The sequence below is a fragment of the Rhinolophus ferrumequinum genome, chromosome 28 (genome assembly GCF_004115265.2).
Source record: "Rhinolophus ferrumequinum isolate MPI-CBG mRhiFer1 chromosome 28, mRhiFer1_v1.p, whole genome shotgun sequence".
Taxonomy (NCBI): Eukaryota; Metazoa; Chordata; class Mammalia; order Chiroptera; family Rhinolophidae; genus Rhinolophus; species Rhinolophus ferrumequinum.
This window is the reverse complement of record NC_046311.1, coordinates 1,806,854-1,824,911: the sequence shown is the minus strand read 5'-3', so window position 1 is coordinate 1,824,911 and position 18,058 is coordinate 1,806,854. Positions and strand designations below refer to the sequence as shown.

The window sequence follows — 18,058 nt, the reverse complement described above, 5'->3', positions numbered from 1 at the left end:
GGCCAGTAATGAATTGCCTTTGCTCAGCAATTGTATATTAATCACTGAAGTCTGTACCCGTGTGCTGCTGGCTACCACGCCACACACAGAATGAGAGAAGGTTCCCGCCTTGAAGGGGAGGGTCAGGGCCTGTCCAGGCCACATCCATAGTTGACATCTTACAGCTCGGAAGTGCTGCCCCTAATGCATCTTACATGCTGGGACACTCTTCCTTTCCCCCTTCCTGGACGCCCACAAGCGCGCTGTAGGGCAGAGAGCAGGGCGCGGCGGGGACCCGAGGCTGGGGTCACCCAGCGGAGCCTTGGGTGCAGGGCTGGGGACGGCTCTGCGGAGGTCCTGCGCCCGCCGCGGGACCTTGCTCTCCCCGAGGGCGGTGCAAGAGGGGCAGGGATAGCGCGGGGGGCGTGGTCGGGGGCGTGGCCCGGCCCTGCCCGTCACGCGGCCGCGCTGAGGGGCGGGGCCCGCAGAGTGGCGTTCCCGCCCGACCGCTCCGCGGCGTCCAGTCCGACTGCGCGCTCGCCAGCATGTCGTTCGTCCGGGTGGCCCAGGACTGTGACTTCCCGATCCACAACCTGCCCTATGGCGTCTTCTCCACCACAGGCAACGTGAGCGGAGGGCGCGGGGAGCGCGCGGGCGGACGGGGGGCCCCCTGCACCTCAGCTTCGCCTCATGCCTCGACCGTGCCCGCCGGGCGCCGCGGCCCAGACTCCGGCGTCCCGGGGCCCGTTTGCCCCTGAGGAGCGGGCCGTGCACAGGTGCTCCCGCAGGTGTGTGTGAGAACTAAGTGCCAACGAACCGAGACCTGTCCGCGCCCGCACCCCTCCCGGCCGGCTGAGCAGGTTCTGCTGCGGCTCGGGCCCCAGACGCTGCCGCCACACTTCCGGGGGTCGTGCCCTGCCCTCCAGACGCCGTGTTCTGCGCCTCGCCCGGGGCGGGCCCTGACCCTCCCCCCGGGGACACGGGAAGTGACCCCGGTGTTGTCGGCCGCACCGCGGCCTGAGCGCCCTTGCTGGCGCCAAGTCTCCTCGCCTCCAGCTGCACGTCTTTGAGCTCCGGGCTGCGGGCTTTCTCCTCGTTCCCTTGCTGGTCAGCAGAGAACCGGGCTGGCATTAGGGGGGTCTGACTGGTAGAAAGAAGTCTTCGCAGAAGACGCCCCAGACCCTGCTTGCAGCCCGCCGTAAAAGGCGCTCCCGGCAGCCGGCGGGTCCTGGCCAGGGGCTCCCCTTCCCCCAAGTGGCGGCGGGCCTTTGCAGCCCGTGGCGTGGTCGGGAAGAGTCAACAGCGGGTTTCACAACGGCCAGGCCTGCCCCGATGTTGCAAGGGCCCGAAAGGTTAATAACCAACACGGCTCCTCCCGGTGGGGAGCCCTGCGAGCTGAGCCCAGTTAAACCCTAACCGGGGTGAGAGGCCGCCGCCCTCTGCAGGCAGGCCGCCCGCGCCGCTTCTGCTGCTCCGTGTCCGGATAATTAAGACGCGAGCATCGGTGACAGGCAGGTGCGGTGCTCGGCCTTGCTTTCCCCGAGTCTTCGGGGATGAAGACCCGGAGAGTGTGGCCGGCGCCTTCAGACAGCACGGCCCTGCTGTTTCCACAGTAGCGTGTGCAGGGCCAGCCACGAGGGACGGTGGGGGGACACAGCCCCTTCCCTCTGCCCTCTGAAGACTGCCGGGCGGGCATTTGGCTCCTTTGGGTTCCAGGACGCCCGGCGCCTTCAAGCAGAACCGGCCTCACCTGACGCTATCGCTGCCCACCTTTTAGCTCATTGGGAGGCGCAGAGAGCTGGGGTTCAGTGCTGACCACCCAGTTCCTCAGTCCCACTCCACAGAGGGCCACCCCCAGGGGGACCTGTGGGCTCTCATGTAGAAGGACCCTGCGGGTCAGCGAGCCGAGCCCTGACCATGCACCTTCCTCCCAGCCGAGACCCAGGATCGGCGTGGCCATTGGAGACCAGGTCCTGGACCTCAGTGTCATTAAGCACCTCTTCACCGGGCCTGTCCTCTCCAAACACCAGGATGTCTTCGATCAGGTAGGACATGTGACTTGGCTTGCCCTGGATCTCAGTGGCCCTGCAGCTCTGTAGCTACAGCCAGGGAGGAAGGGACAGCTGGCCCCAGTGCCCTCTGTGTGGCCACCATGTAGGAGCCAGCCTGCAGGATGCGTCGCTGTGGGAAGGATTTGAATTGACTTCCCTCTGGACGGCCGGGTGCTTTGATGGGCACCTGCCCGTCCCGCAGGTCAGGAGGGAGAGGGGGAGTTTTTGAGCACGTCCTGTGTGCCAGGAATCTCCCACACCTCTCTCGCCCCGTCCTCACAGCGACCCTCTGGCCTAGGAATTTGGACCCTCATCAGAGGAATGAGGGTCTAATCTGAAACAAGATGCTACTCTCCCGGGTCACGTGGCTACAAGTGTTGGAGCTGGGGCTGGCACGCCAGCCTTGGGAGCCCACAGGTGCTTTTTCTGCCACATCTCCCTGCTCAGAAGCCTCTTCTTCACTTACGTGAAGGGGATCTGTATAGACTGCAATAACCCACAGGCTGGAGATGCCTCTGTCGGAGGAACACAGCCTCCTTCAGCTGCAGGCGGGCCAAGCTGAACCGGCAACCGGCACAGCAGCTCCCGGGCTGGGCCAGTTGTGTGCAAGTGAGTGAGGGGTTGAGTCCCTTCAGGAGAGGTGACACCTTTCCCCAAGTTCATGAACAGGCAACAGAGCTAAGAGCCGAAGTCCAGAGAATTTGAGTGGCAGGGCCCTGGAAGGCCTGTCCTGGGGACAGGAGGGGCACCACCAGCATTTTGCTGTGTGTGACCTTCTTTCTCCCCGCTTCAGCCTACTCTCAACAGCTTCATGGGCCTGGGCCAGGCCGCTTGGAAGGAGGCAAGAGCTTTCTTGCAGGATTTGCTGTCTGCCAGCCAGGCCAGGCTCAGAGATGACACGGAGCTTCGGAAGCGGTGAGGAGCATGTGGACATCAGGGGTGCGGGCGGGAGACGAGGACAGGGTGGTCGTCAGAACCATCCTGAGGCCCCTGGGCTGTTCCGGGGTGACGGGCACCACCCCTTGCCCACTGCCTTCCGTGTCCTGTCTGGTTCCTAGCGGCGGTGTGATTTAGCTCGTTTCCTAGACGAACACAGGCAGAAAAGAGGCGTCTCGGCTTTGGCGGGTGGATGCTCTTCCTAGTGTGGCCGCCTCAGCCCAGGCCCAGGCCAGCCTGGCGGCGCTCACTGGAGCTCGTGGTCCGGGCTGAGCCTTGGGGGGGCCTCCAGACCAGGGACCTCGCCTCGTCACTTGCTTGACCCTGAAGCCCCTGCTTCTGTGTTTCAGCGCGTTCGTCTCCCAGGTTTCTGCCACGATGCACCTTCCAGCCACCATAGGTAAGGACAGTCTCATGACGAGGACACGCACGGAGCAGCCTCGTGGATCCAGATGGCTGGTCCCTGCTTCTTGATGGGGAGGGAACAGAGGAGGGTCTCTGGGGGTTACCCCCACCCCATCACTGACCCCGGCCCGGCATTGACACAGCCTGCCAAAGGCCAGAGCTCTTATTTGTTTCTAAGTTGGGAGTTCCCAAAAAACATTGCTTTTAGTGAAGCTAAGGTGTGTGCCTTTCTTGCTGACCGTGGGGACCGTCCAAATGCTGTGGGTGTGCACTCACGGCCCCTGCCCGCCAGCCCGCGGGATGGGGCGTACGGGAAGTTACACTCCTGCTTCCTCCACCTGTCGTCTCACGCCAGTCCTTGGAGCCAGCCCTTCCCCGTCCTGAGGGGTCGCTGATGGCCTCTCGTGACTTTCTCTGCAGGTGATTACACGGACTTCTATTCCTCCCGGCAGCACGCTACAAATGTCGGAATCATGTTCAGGGGCGAGGACAATGCGCTGATGCCCAATTGGTATGTTCCAGGCCAGGGGTGAAGTTCAAAGTCTGTCTGTCCAGATCGAGCAGCACGTTGCCTGCCCCGGGACCGGCCACGTCCTCTTAGGTTAAAGACACTGGGGAGGAAAACCAGCGATGACCTTGATGTGACCGCTTCGGGAAACAATGGTCTCAGCTCCTGGTCTTCTCAGCGCAGCCCTGGAGCTGCTGTAGAGTCATGGGGCAATCTCGTGAGCCCCTTTATCTAGAGAACGGGGGTCAGTCACTGAGATCCTCCCAGATTCTCTCGTTTGTAAGCAGGATGTTATTGTTCCATTGGCAAGCCTTAGATCCTAGTGTTTTCCATGTTAGAAATCTCTGATGAATGAGAATCCTTACGTGTGCCCGCCGCTGCTGTCCTTTTCTCAAAGTGGGGTCAGTTCAGAATGAGAGCTGTGTTCATTTATTTGACCCTCCTCATAGTTCAGCACAGTCGCCAAGGCTCTGACCGTTGGCCCATTTCACAGGAGGGAAAATAGGTTCAGAGAAGGGCTGGCTTGCCTGAGACCAACAGGGTCACAGGTAGTCTTCTGACTCCCAGGTCAAAGCGCTGCCCAGCTGAAATCCTGGCCCCTTTGCTCCATGTGGTCCTCTGGAGGTGACCGTTACTCAGAGCAGTGGCACGTGCACGCACACCCCAGGCCAGGTGCCACCAGCCACACGTGGTAGCTGGGGTGGGCACAGGCTCTTCCCTCTTTCAGTGACAGTTTCAGGTCGGCTGTGCCAGGCAGTGAGAGGTCTCTCAGGACCCAGATGAATAAGGAAGAAAGAGAGAAAGAGCAGGTTAGGACCCAAAGAAATTAAGCAGCAGCGCCGTGGTTGTGGGACAGCGGGGGTGCACCTGAGACCGCAGGCGGACAGGTACTCAGGACTCGGGCCTGAGCAGGGCCCAGGCTGAGTGTGGGAGCCACACCCCACTTCCTCAGGGTAACAGCAAGCACGCCTCGCTCACGATGCTTACAGCAAGGTGGCCCACAGCTGTGCCTTGCTTTATGCACATGTCCTTTATTATAGAGGTAATATATGCTTCCTGGGATTCACCAAACAGCAAAGACAGGACATCATTAAGCAAAACACTGAATGTGTGAAATGTGCATGCCTTCTGCCCCTCAGCCTCCCTTTCATGCGTCTGTCCTGCAGACGTAACGTTTATATTCAAGAGCAAAGGTGTTTGCCAGCAGTCTTTCTAATGGCCCAACGCTGGAAGCAATCTGAGTGCTTATTAGTGGAGGAAGAGTTAAAAAAAATTACAGTCTATTCACGACATGATACGTTTTATAGCTCTTGAAAGAAAAATTGAGGATCAAAAGGGGTGTGCATAAGTGAAGGTGGTGTGCAAAGTTGAGTTGTCGTTTTTATAAAAAGACAAAAAAAACATATGTACATGCACACTGGGTTAGTTTCCTATTGCTGCTGTGACAAAGTAACACAAATTTTGTAGCTTAAACAACACAAATATGTTCTCTTACAGTTCTGGGGGCCAGAAGTCAGAAATCAGCTGTTCTGGGCTAAAGTCAAGTACTGTCTCTTTGTGACTGGCTTCTGTCACTTAGCACGATGTCCTCAAGGGTCATCCATGTGGTAGCAAGTGTCAGAATGTCCTTTTTTTTTAAGGCTGAGCGCTAGTCCATTATATGTATAGACCACATTTTGCTCATCCGTGTATCTGTTGATGGACACGTGGAAATACCTTTCGGTTTTTGAACCACTTACATGTACTGATTCTTTTTTTGTTTTTAATTTTTAAGAACTTGGAGAGGTATGTTGTAACAAGTAACAGGCACCCTGTGTTCTCTCACCTTCCTTTCTCAGGCTGCACTTACCGGTTGGCTATCATGGCCGTGCCTCTTCCATCGTGGTGTCTGGCACCCCAATCCGAAGGCCCATGGGACAGATGAGACCCGATGACTGTACGTGCCCCGAGGTCCAGGCCCGCCTGTGTAGTTCTGTGTCACGCGCCATGGTTCCCTCGCCTGCTGCTGACAACAGCCTCTCTTTCTGGTGTTCTTCCAGCTAAGCCTCCCGTGTATGGCGCCTGCAAACTCTTGGACATAGAGTTGGAAATGGTAAGCGGGACCTCGGGGTTTTATTGCCATGGGCTCTATATAAACATTACGGCAGGATGCTGGGTGGAGGGGCTTCCCATAGCAGCCCCCAGGGTTTGGGTGAGGCCTGGGGAGGCTCTGGGTGTCCAGTTACGGCAGGTGGAGGAGACGGGGTGTGGGCCCCCCAGGAGGGCTGTGGCAGTGGGAACCCTGGGTTGGTTAGAGGCAGACAGGAGCTCCCTGCCGGTCAGTCCTGTCCTGTGATTTCTTTAAACTCTGTCAGAGGAAGGCAATGTGTGGGCACTGCCAGCTTGTCCCCAGGCCCAGCCAGCCACTCCCAGGGAGCCCGTTACCTCCTGCTGCCATAGTGATGCTGTCACATGGACCCAGAGCAGGGCGTGGGGACCAGGTTTGGGGCAGGGTCTTGTCTCTGGGCAAACGGAGGACTCTGCAGGCAAGTGCCCCCGCTCTGTTAGTCCCTGTCGGGGGGCAGATGGGGCCGGTGGAGAAAAGGCAGAAAGTCAGAGTGTGGAGGCGGGGGGCGGGGTGGGGCACAGGTAATTGGACCGCGTTGTGGTAAGATTCTCGATGAGCTGGTGCCCTTGCGTTTTGTTTTTAAATCTTGATGAAGGTTTTGCAATGTTTAAACACTGTCACAGGGCAAATAAAACGACTCCGGTTTTGCAAATGTCATAGCTGCTCGTGTGCTGTTGACAGTCATTGTCCCAATTTTTCCTCCAGTCACGTCACGATGTTCTGTTGGTTCCTGCTCATTGTGCCCATGATGTTTCTCTTCCGAGGTTGTGGGTGATGGATTGGGGTGGGTGACGTGCACCCCACCAGGCTCTTGGCTGCATTTTGGAGGCAGCCTTCCAATTTTTCATGGCACGACTACAGACCCCGATACTGTCATTTTTCACGAGCCTCGTGGAGCTGTCACATCTTAAAATGCAGCGTGTGTGGGGGGGGGAGGGAGAGAGACAGCGGAGCAGTGGGGCGGTGGCAGGAGGCACAGGGGCCGTGAGTGGGTGCTCACCACCTTCAGGTGCAGCAAAGGACCGGGAAGCGCCGTGGATTCGGAGCCCTGCCCGGCCCCTGTGGCAGTCCTGGCCCCTGGCCATGGCCGCCTGGTTTGGTAATGCCTGGCTTTGCCCTCCAGGCAGTGACCTGGGACGGCAGGTGGCCCCAGATTCTAATCTGCTTTTCCCCTCGGCAGGCTTTCTTTGTGGGCCCTGGGAACAAATTTGGAGAGCCGATCCCCATTTCCAAGGCCCCTGAGCACATTTTTGGGATGGTCCTCATGAACGACTGGAGTGGTAAGTGGTGCGGGCGGCCTGAGGGGGAGTCCACTGCGTGCGCTCAGCTCCGGGGCCCCTGGGCCTGGTGTCCTGGGTCGGCTGTGAGCGTGGGCTTGGGCAGCAGACAGACTTCTCGGCTTTGAGCCCCTGGGCCAGTCACCAACCTGAGCCCCCGTGTTTCTGTAAGTGGAGCAGGGACAGGGCTGACGTCACAGCCAGTAGGTGTGAACCGTGTGTGCCAGGCCCTGTGCTGAGTGCCAGCAAGGTACAGGTGACATCGTCACCCCCACCTCCCAGAGGAGGAGCTGAGGGATTTCAGTTAGAGGCTGAGCTGAGATTTCAAACCCAGCCCAGTTCCTGAGCCTCTGCCACCTGCGGGAGGAAGATGGCACCTGAGTCCAGGAGGTGTCCGCCTCACAGTTGGAGAGTGAGCTCCAGCGCCCTGGGCCTGCCCTTGGCCATCCTTCTCTTTGCTGTAACCTGGCACCATGACCCAAGGGACCTCCGGCCTTGGCATTGAGTGCTGTGGCCGCTTGGGTCAGGGCAGCCTGGTTGGGGCCAGAGCACCGTGTGTGCTCCGTGGTCGGGGACGAGGGACGTGGAGTGAGGTCCCGGCTGCCCTCGTAAGCCCTGCTCCCCTTCTCCTGTAGCTCGAGACATTCAGAAGTGGGAATACGTGCCTCTTGGGCCATTCCTCGGGAAGAGTTTTGGGACCACCATCTCTCCGTGGGTGGTGCCCATGGATGCCCTCATGCCCTTCGTGGTACCCAACCCTGACCAGGTGAGCAGAGCCCGGCAGGATGCGGCCCACCCTGTTTATCCACCCGGCGGGCACATTGTCGGGGCGGGGATGGGAAGTGGGGCGGGGACTGGCTCCACACCCGGGCAGGCACCAGTCATCCTGCCTTGTGCTCCCCTTGCCCCTGCGTGGTTCTTGGGCAAAACACAGAATTTCGTAACCTTCAGCCTCCTCTGAGGCCAGGGGGACGGGCTGGTTGGCAGGGGAGATAGGGTCCCTGACAGTGTCACCCCATTGCACAATTTCCCAGGGGGTCAAGTTGGGTTCTGTACGATGCTGCCCCCTGGAGCCCAACTGGTAGAATGCAGTTTGGATCCGGGCAACGAGGGGTTCCGGTCCCCGAGCCCCAACCTCTGTTCAGGCCTGTGTCACCGTCTCACCCCTTACTGCTCGTCCTGTCACAGTCTGGTGGCTGCCCCCATCATCACCAGTGGCCTCGCCAAGTGCCCTGAGACCTTATGGCCAGTGCCGTGGCCTCATGCTCTCTTTGGCCCCCTGGCCACCCCCACTCTTCCTCAACACGCCCCCGCCTGGCTTCTGGCGCGTGACCTGTCCTATTTCTGTGTCTCCAGAATCCTGTGTGACCCCTCTACATGGGGGAGCCCTGGCGAGCTCCGGCCCTGTGCTGCTCTGCCCGCACGTGTCCCCTGAGCACCTCGCCTGCTCGGGGCCCCACCCCACCTCCCTCTCAGCTCCTGCCCCAGACGCCCTCCCGCACCCCTCGTCCCCTCCCAGTTCCATCCTTCGTCAGGCTCTCTCCCCGTTCACAGGCCCCCTTCCCCCCTCTCTACGCCAGCCCCTCCCAGATACCATGCATGACCGGCCTTCCTACCTCGTCCACTTCTGCACTGGCATTTACTCAACGTTTTCCTTTCAAGCAGATCCCATAGTTAAAACTCAACTAAAGTGTTTAGAAACGGAACTTTATGTCCCTACTGGTGTCACTAGTCACCATGTTAATCATAAAAAGCAAAAGAATCACGTAGCTGTTAAAACCACCGCAATTATGTCACGTACCAGTAGGGACACAGCATTGCGCTTTGGGGAAACACTGCTTTGGGCCTAAGTGCAGACCTGGCTTGGCCGGCAAAGCTGCCTCTGCAGACGGTCCCCAGTCAGACGGGCCATGAGCCTCCGTCTCCGCCTCCGCTCTGTCACCCGGCCTCTCCCCCAGACCTTGCTTTACTCCCCATCTCTGGCTCTCCCACTGACCGCCCGCTGGGACCTCTCTGATTGGGCCCCTGTCCCTGCTGAGGCCCCTTTCCAGCCCCTTTTCCTGGAGCCTGGCACATAGGACGGCCCTCGCCGCCCACGTGCAGGGCTATCGGGTGGGGTCCCTGGCGAGCTCCCCTTCTCCAGCAGGCCCTCTGCTGTGGCCCCGCCAGGGCCAGCTCGGCCTGCCCACTCACGCCCCTCTGTGCTGCGCTCTCTTCTCACAGGACCCCAGGCCCCTGCCGTATCTCCGCCATGACCAGCCCTACACATTTGACATCAACCTGTCTGTCGCCCTGAAAGGTACGGCCGTGGGGTCAAAGGGTGTGCCCAAGTGCCACTGCCCCGAGGGCTCGTGAGCTCCAGCAGGGTGAGGGGGTGTCGCCTGCTCCAGCCTTGGAGACATGTGGGCTCTTGGAAGGGAAAGAGAAGGGACAGTACTGTGCTCAAAGGGACCCCCGCGGCACCCACACGGCCCTACGCCCATATCGGTCGCTCTCAGCTATTAGGGCCGGAAGCATAGAGTCTGGGGTCCCCTCCTCTGCTCGAGTCCCCTCTCCAGGCTCCCCAGCCAGGGGCTGCCCGCCTCTGCTCACACATCTCCTCTCCCACGTGACATATTACGTGCGTGCCCGTTTGGGAGCTGTCCTCGTGGACCTGCCCTCTGGGGCCTCATACAGCAGCACAAGCAGCCCCCACGCCAGCCGTGGGTCAGGGTCCACGTCCCCCTGCGGCTGCTCGGCCAGCCTCTGTCACTAGGCCAGTAGAGTGTGGCAGGCCGTGCCTGGGGTTCGAGCCTTGGCTCTGCCCCTCCCAGAAGTTACTGAACCTGCCTGCGCCCCAGTCTGTCATCTGTAAAATGGGGTAATAACACCGTTGATCTCATGGTAAAGTTGTGAGGGGTATACACGTAGATCCGTGTGAAGGTCGAGGACAGAGCCTGTGCCCAGGCAGAGGCGGGCGTCATTTTCCATCTCCAGTGGGGGCCCTCGGGCTGGGGGAGGGTCCCCTGGACTACACTGTGGCCCACACCCTTTCTTCCTAGATTTTCTCCTTGGGTTCTGTCCCTACGCAGGTTCTGCTGTGGCTTTCTCACCGCCGGGCCCAGGGCCTGCGGCCTTCCCAGGCAGTGCTTGGCAGCAGGTGTGGTGTCCCCTGGCCAGCAGTTTGGTCCCCCGAGCACAGGGCTGATAGGGAGTGCCTCAGAGCTGCCACAGTGCCCCCTGGAAAACTTCTGGTCCCACTTCTTCATGTCACAGTTTGGGAAACGGAGGTTCGGAGGCGTTACAGGGATTTGCTTGCGTCACTTAGCTGCCTAATGGCAAGGCTGAGACTAAACCCAGTGTCGTAAGGTTGAGGCTCGTGTCCTCACAGCCACAGAGGAGCCCATCTCTGTCATGTTTTCGTCCTGCCTCCTGGAAACATTCATGGGAGCTCCCCAGGGGCAGGGGAGCAGATAAGCTCATGAAGAAGGTGAAGAAGTAGAGGAGGGAGGACTAAGCACAAGGGGTCCTGGGTGAGAGGACGTGGGGCAGAGCAGGCTTGGGGGCCCCTGACTTTGTGGGGCCAGCGAGAGCACCTGTTCTGTGCAGCCTCAGAGGGGAGCCCGGGCCAAGGTGGAGGCCGCTTCTCCGGGAGTGCACGAGTTTCCTAATTGTTCATTATGCAAGATTCCCAATTACGTGCACCGTTCACATGTGGCGCAGGGATGGGCTGGCCTCCCGCATGTCATCAGTGTCCAATAAATACTGTTGAAGTGGCACCCTGCCCGTCACTGGAGGAGGGTGGCAGGGATGCATGGCCCGACGGTCCAAAGGGCACCTAAGGAAATGGCAGTAGGATTCACCTTGTGCGCGACCTCCACTGACGAGCGGGGCCGGCACCGTACTGAGGCTCCACTTGAATTCAGAGGAAATACGAGCTGTGACCGGGACGCGCCGTCCGCCGTGGGAGTGGGGCCGGAGGGGTGGCTGTGTGCATATATTTGCTGTCTCTGGATAGAGCACCTCTGTGGCGCCTCCCGGGTCGTGCTCGGGTCCGAGAGCCTCGGAGCTTCCATTTCACGGACTCTCTAGGCAAAGTCGTGCTCGGCAGTGGGAAGCTTAGGCCACACAGCAATCCACCTTGCACGGTGGGTTTCTCTTTCCTTCCTGGTGAACGGAATGGAGTCTCTTTGTCACTGTCACATGCCTGGTCTTTCCAACAGGAGAAGGAATGAGCCAGGCGGCGACCATATGCAGGTCCAATTTCAAGGTGAGCATTGAAGCGGGGCGAGTGCTTCCGGAAGTGAGGGGAAGAGGGCTCTCTTCTGGCAGGAACGGGGGAGTCGCGTCCACGTGGGGACATGGTGACGGGTCGGCCCCATGTGGGTCTGGGGCTTCAGGGCCTGGCTCCTTTCCAGAGAGACCGCGAGGTCACAGAGACCGTCCAGATGAGTCTGCACAGACGTGGCCAGTGACTTTCCTGGGGAATAATAGACGTGTCTGTAAGCGTGTCGTCTCCGGCTTCTGTCGGGCTGGATGGATCAGAGTGACTTTGTTTTCTTAAGTGAAACTCTAATTGAAGCACGTAGATGACAATATACAAATTTTAAGTGTCCATACAGCTCAGTGAATTTTCACAAAGTCACCCTCCCTGGGCCGGCAACCGCCACCGAGAGGTAGAGATGGGAAATTTCCAGGACGTCAGCTGCGCCCTGGGCCCCCGTCCAGTTATGGGGTCACTGCCTCCAACAGGGGTGCCCTCTCTGCTGGCCTCTGTTGCCGTACGTTAATCTTGTCTGCTTTTCCCTTTTATACACATGGAATCACACACTGTGTATGCTTCTTCTCTGGCTTCTCGTGTTTTAACATTGGGTTCGTGAGATTCAGCCGTGGTGCTGTTTGTCATGATGGTTTGTCGTTCTCACGCTCTGTGAATACTCCTCCATTGACAAGCGGGTTGTTTCCACTTTGGATTATTACAGAGCCACCAGGGACCTTCCTGCCCCGTCTTTTGGTGCACATACGTGCACGTGCCTGTCAGGTGGGTACCCAGGCACAGAGCTGCGGGGTCACAGAGCACGCGTCCCTACACACTCCATTCAGGGGGTCTCCCAGCCAGTTTTCCAGAGGGGTTGTGCAGTTCACCCTCTCGCAGGCAGCATGTGAGCATTTCGGCTGCCCCGTGTCCCGGTCAGTACGTGGTGGTGTTTGCCCTTTCATCGTAGCCATCCTGGGGACTGTGATTTCATTTTGCTTTTCCCGATGACTAATACAGCTGGGCACCTTTTTGTGTTTCCTGACCATGTGAACCCCCTCTGAACCAACATGTTCCTATTTCCTCTCATCTCCGTTCTAGTTTATCTTTATGCTGGGCGCCTTGGGCTAGTGAGAAGAAATAGGGGCCGCCTTGAGGGGTTTGGGCAAGGGTCCGTTTCTGGGGTTTCCTTTGCCTGGATGTGGGGCTCCGAGATGGGGAGGCGCAGATCTAAGAAGCTGTGGAGAGGGGCAGCAGTGCGTGCTTCTGAGACTTTCGGGGGCACACGGGCCTGGTCCCTTTTCCCCACAGCCTGACCTCACTTAGGGCTCCTTTGCCCCGTGGCCCAGGGTGTGAGAATGACAGCGAGGTTTTGCTCATGAGGAGCCTCTGCCGTGATGAGTCCCAGGGTGTTTGCAGGGCAGTGTCATTACGGACAGACGAGCAGGCTTTACACGGGCTGAGCAGCGGGGCCGGCTGCTCGGGGAAGGTGGGGTGGGCCGGGACATGGGTGGGGAAGGCCCCTGGGCAACTCTGCAGGAGGCTAGCTGGTCGCTGCTATAGGGGTCTAGGGGAGCCGGTGGGAGAGCCCGGGAGGAAGCCCGCCCGTGCCCACCTCTGTGTCCCTCGCCCGCAGCACATGTACTGGACGATGCTGCAGCAGCTCACTCACCACTCTGTCAACGGCTGCAACCTGCGGCCCGGGGACCTCCTGGCATCTGGAACCATCAGCGGGCCGGTGAGTGTCATCGCCTTGGGGACTTCCCCTGTAGCTAGAGCTGCCCTGCTCCCCAAGAAGAAATCGCAGCCCCATGCAGGCGCATCTTATAGCTCGGTCCCACTCAGCTTCCTGCGTCTCGGTGCAAAAGGGACTTCCTTTCCAAATTCAAAGCTAAAGGCTGGCATGAGTGGGCGGCTGCGTCTGCCTGCCTGGGGAGAGTCATTCTGACCTGTGGGGACAGTTAGGAAACGGCCCGTGTGTGGTTGTCACCAGCGCACACTGCGCCCTCCCAGGATGAGGCAGCCCCCCTACTGTCCGCCCACGGTAGCATCTCAGAACCTTGGGAGACAATGACTTGGGGGGTATGTGCTGTCACTTCCTGTGAAGTCCTGACTGCAGCCTCTTGTTCGGAGTGGGAGGGGTCCAGCATCCCCCAGCCCTGAACAAAGGGCAGGGTGCCGAGACTCAAGCACACAGACACAGTGTCTGTGGGGGGCACAGGGTCTCTCCACCCATGCCCAGGGCCCCCATGCCTCATGTGCACTGTCCACACCGGAGTGGACATGTGACATTCTCTTCCCTCTCCTGTTATGAAGGAGCCAGAAAGCTTTGGCTCCATGTTGGAGCTGTCGTGGAGGGGCACGAAGGCCATCGAGCTGGGGAACGGACAGACCCGGAAGTTCCTGCTGGACGGGGATGAAGTTATCATCACAGGTGAGGGTGGCCACGCCTGGCTTTGTCTCCTGGCCTCCGTCCTGTCCTGTCCTGTCGGCTGTGCAGCCCTCGGCCTTCCTCGGCTCCACTCTCGCCATCCCAGGGCTGTTCTGCTTGCTGTGTCTTTCATCCCAGCCTTGGCTCCCAGGGCTTTAAATTTCCGTCTCCTGAGACCACGGAAGTCCCGCTTTGTCCCCTTTCTCCCTGAGCGACATGGTGAAATCACGGCAGGTTCCCGTCATCCTGGATTCTGCATGCGGAGAGCCTGTGTTTGGGCATCTGCCATGCCACCTGTGAATGGCGATGCTGTGGCCAGCTTTGCCCACCAGGGTGGCGTGTGGGGCAGTGAGCTGATGTGAGCGGCGTTGGCCTGTGGAAAGCAGGCGGTGCTGACCGTGGGTGGTGGTGCTGGTGGAGCTCCAAGCGGGAAGGCAGGGTGAGCTTCAGGCTGTCACAGGGCTGCTCGGTCCCGCGCACGACAGCTTCACTGAGCAAATGCAGCACACACGTCTCTCGCCTGGGTCTCCGCGCCTTTGCACGTGCTGTTTCCTCTGTCTGGCATGCTGGTCATTGTGTCCTTGGTGAACTCCTGCCCACCCAGCTCCTCCTTTGTGCTCTCGTGTCTTCCATGCTGCTCAGCCCCGCAGACGTGTCTCTTCTGACATTTGTCTGGACTGGCAGGCCCCTCCTCGCCGGGGATGAGCTCCTCCCCCTCTCTGCCTTTCCGTCACTTTTGTGGAAATGGGGTTGAATGAATGACACTGACGTTTTTTGAACATGTGCTCTGAGAGAGAGAGCAAGCTGGAGCTTCATCCAACCCGGACATAAGGACGGTCATTCCCGTTTGCAGGCGAGCTTAGACTGGCTGCCCCCGTCACCCCGCTTATCGTCGTCATCATAGCTGATATTTATTGAGCAGTCGCCATGGGCCAGGTGCTGTTCTCGGGCTTTTCTGTGTGTGAATTCATATTGTCTGTGACAGTCCCATACCATGGGTACTATCATTAGACCCATTTCACAGATGAGGAAACTGAGTTCAAAGGGCACCCAAGGTCGTGGAGCCAGTAGGTGGAGGAACCAGGCTTTGAACTCAGGCAGTCTGGATTCAGGCTAATTAGCAGCCCTGGGATTTGAACCCAAAGCCACGTGGGGAGGGTTGACCACCAGTCGGGGAAACTGTGGAGCATCCCTGGGGTGCTTCTCAGAGCCCCCGAGTGCGGGCGGGCCCTGCGGCTCTGTGCAGATCTAGATGGCTGTTCTTCTGTCTAAACTCCGTGTGGGTCTTTTTGGTGGCGCCTTCCTGCCTCGGGCCCGGATGTGTGACGACCGGCACTGTGGCTACTGGGCGTCGGGTCCCATGCGCCTGGAGGCTTCCTGCTGACCCCTGTCCCCTCTGTTCCAGGATACTGCCAGGGGGACGGTTACCGCGTCGGCTTTGGCCAGTGTGCTGGGAAAGTGCTGCCCGCCCTCTCACCAGCGTGATGCTCTCTGCTGTCCTGGAAACGGGGGGCTGGGCCCCCATCCCACCCCTAGGGACCAGGGGACCCCGCCGTGGCCACTCTCCCTTCAGTGATAAATAAAGCCCTTGTGCTGTCCCCATGCTCGGAGCCCTGCGCTGTCATGGTGTGATGTCCCCTCATGTTCTTGAGTGAACTCGGAAGGTCGGGGTGTGTACTGCTTCCGTGGGAGACGTTCAACAATTTGTTTTCTCGGTTTTGTCATTAAGCGTCTGGGTGGGGCCTCCCATCTCCCCTGCGATTGGAGAGACTGGCGCCCCTGCAAGAAGCAGAGCCAGCGGGCTGTGTATGCAGAGAGAGGTTTAGTCTGAGGACCTGGCTGACGGCATGGAGGGCGCTGCAGGGCCCGTCTGCAGGGTGGACAGCAGGCTGGGGACCCGGGGAAGGGTTGCAGTGAGCGTCTGGGGGTGGTCTGCCTCCTCCAGGGAGGAGGAGGACAGTAAGCTCCTTTGGCGGAGGAACGCCAAGGGCCCAAGCTGGTCACTGTCCCTTGGTCCCCACAGGTCTGCTGGCCGTCCTGCCGGCTGTCCGGGAGGGCGGCCTCTGGACGACGTCACCCAGGCGCATGCCCTCCAGCCCCTGGTTGGGAGGGGGCCGTGGTGGCTCAGGCAGGACAGAACGGCCGCGGTGTTTGTTCTCACTCCTTCCCTGCTGGACTACGGTTTGGGGGTGGCTGTGGCCCATGGTGTCCCCCTCCCTCTGGCCCAACAACCCTTGCTGGATTCTCGTACCCCTCTTCCCTCGCCGTCAAGGGGTGTCATGGCTTCTCGTTGTCGTCAGTCCTGGATTATTCCCCATCCCCTGCTGCTCTCTGAACCCTGCCTACGCTTCTGAAAATCATCCCTCAGTGAAATCCTCTTCAGTTCGTCCTGTAAGAATGCCTCTGCTTCCTGCCTCATAAAGCAGGTGGTACCAGGAGTGGCATCAGGAAACAGTGTCTTCAAATCAGGTTCTGGAATTAAGTCTGCTGCATGTCTGATAAGCCCCGGGGTACCCTCCTTGCTGGGGGAAGTGGGGTGCTAATAGCCTGTGGCATTAGTGTTGTCACAGTTGTCAGGATGTTGCAGAAGTGGCAGAGGCTAACAGATGCCGTGGCCACAGGTGGCCGAGTGAAGCACCTGCCCCAGCTGCAGCCCAGCAGGAATGGGGGGGGAGCACCTTGACGGCCCCACCCGCCCTCTGGACACAGCCCGCCTGCCTTTGTACTGTTTGAACACAACGCCTGGGCCTGTGGATGTGTACTCAGGAGCTCACCTGTGCGCCTCTCGGCAGACTGGGCCCCACAGGGCACCGTGTGTCCCCCATCGTGCACGGCAGGACCGGTCTTCAGCAGCGAGGCCGCGGGGCTTGCAGCCGCGCCAGTGGACACACGAGCTTTGCAAGCCCTCTGCCTGCACTTTGCACGCAGCCCCTTTGGATCGAGCCAGCCTCTGGAATTGAGGGACAGTTTCAGGGGAGAGGGACACACGGCCCTTTCGATTCAGTAAGGACAAGAAGACATTCGAGCGACTCACTGGGAAACATGAAGTGGAAACGATGGGCCCTGATCCCCGGCTGGCAGAGCCGGTGTCCTATTCTGTCAGCCGACCTGAGCGTCGGCAGGGTCACATTTGTCCTGGGGACTCACGCTGACTCCCTGGTGCTGCCAGGGCCACGACCTCCCATCCCTGGGACTGCTGTCCCTTTGCACATTGCATCCCTTCATTCGCCCACCTCCCAGATGTCGTCATTGTCCCCAGATATCACTGCCATGACGTGGGTTGTGTACCAGACTTTACTACTAAGGCCCTGCAGGAACAGGAAGGGCTGGACAGGACACCGTGCACCGGCCGCCAGACACCACTGTCTGCACAACCCCTCGTCCGTCCGCTCCCTGGGGCGGGGAGCTCCTGCGTGGCCACGTGTTCCTGCGGTCTGGTCATGGCCCACTTCACAGGCCTCTCGGAGTGCTTTCACTTCCGCTCTGCCGCCTTCCCGTCTGCAAGAATCCTGTGCATTTCTTTTGCTGGACAGTTCTCTCTCTCCACAGCCCCAAACTTCACGTCAGCCAGCCAGAGACTGGAGAAGGCGCTCTGGTCACAAAGGACTATCCCCGCCTGCCTTGAGCAGGGGCTTGAAATTCCAGTGGCGCCCCCAATACCATCGAGCCCTTGGGTCTTCCTCCCCCACGTGTCTCGTAGGTGGGGGGGGTACAGCTTCAGTACTTGCTCTCCGTTGTCCTGAGCCAGCACCCAGGGATCAGCGTATCTGTCTTTACCTTTCTTTTCCTCTTGCTGCATGTACCACAGGAAAACGGGAAGCAACCCAAGTACGTACCTAGTAAGAGTCTGGATCGTTATTCACATGCTCTAGACGGCGTGGCTCGTAGCCCCTGAAGTGACGGCTGGGAAGACTGTAGCAGAAACACGCTCAGGACGGAACTTGAGGCGAGAGTCTGATTTCCATTATGTAACTGATGGCATTTATGTGGGAAAAAAAACCTTGGGTGTGGACAGGATTTGAACGGAACATACAGACACACGATGAAAATCACTGTTTTGTTGGAGGTTTGGGTGGAGAGTGATTTTTAAATTTTCTGTCCTTTCCAAAATGTTCTATCCCCTTTCAACC

At 59.3% G+C, this 18,058-nt stretch overlaps 1 protein-coding gene across 2 annotated transcripts; it reads left to right on the top strand.

Annotated features, from left to right (window-relative positions):
* The first annotated feature begins 449 nt into the window (after positions 1 to 449).
* Positions 450 to 17,918, top strand: FAH (fumarylacetoacetate hydrolase). Of its 2 annotated transcripts, none has more exons than XM_033100116.1 (14): positions 450 to 605; positions 1,914 to 2,024; positions 2,824 to 2,945; positions 3,317 to 3,366; positions 3,792 to 3,882; positions 5,718 to 5,815; positions 5,919 to 5,971; positions 7,167 to 7,266; positions 7,899 to 8,029; positions 9,487 to 9,562; positions 11,466 to 11,512; positions 13,134 to 13,235; positions 13,814 to 13,931; positions 17,737 to 17,918. In XM_033100116.1, the coding sequence occupies exons 1-14, from the start codon at positions 525 to 527 to the stop codon at positions 17,766 to 17,768; spliced, it is 1,212 nt and encodes a 403-aa protein (XP_032956007.1). In that variant the 5' UTR covers positions 450 to 524; the 3' UTR covers positions 17,769 to 17,918. The 2 variants fall into 2 exon arrangements, with proteins under 2 accessions (XP_032956007.1, XP_032956006.1); XM_033100115.1 differs by lacking the exon at positions 17,737 to 17,918 and adding an exon at positions 15,334 to 15,538.
* The last annotated feature ends 140 nt before the right edge of the window (positions 17,919 to 18,058 follow it).

Bases quoted from the DNA above. Each gene is read 5' to 3' on its own strand.
- FAH (XM_033100115.1), top strand. From the start codon at position 525: ATGTCGTTCGTCCGGGTGGCCCAGGACTGTGACTTCCCGATCCACAAC. The intron at 2,025-2,823 runs GTAGGACATGTG...TCCCCGCTTCAG, and splicing joins ACCAGGATGTCTTCGATCAG to CCTACTCTCAACAGCTTCAT. The intron at 5,972-7,166 runs GTAAGCGGGACC...TCCCCTCGGCAG, and splicing joins TGGACATAGAGTTGGAAATG to GCTTTCTTTGTGGGCCCTGG.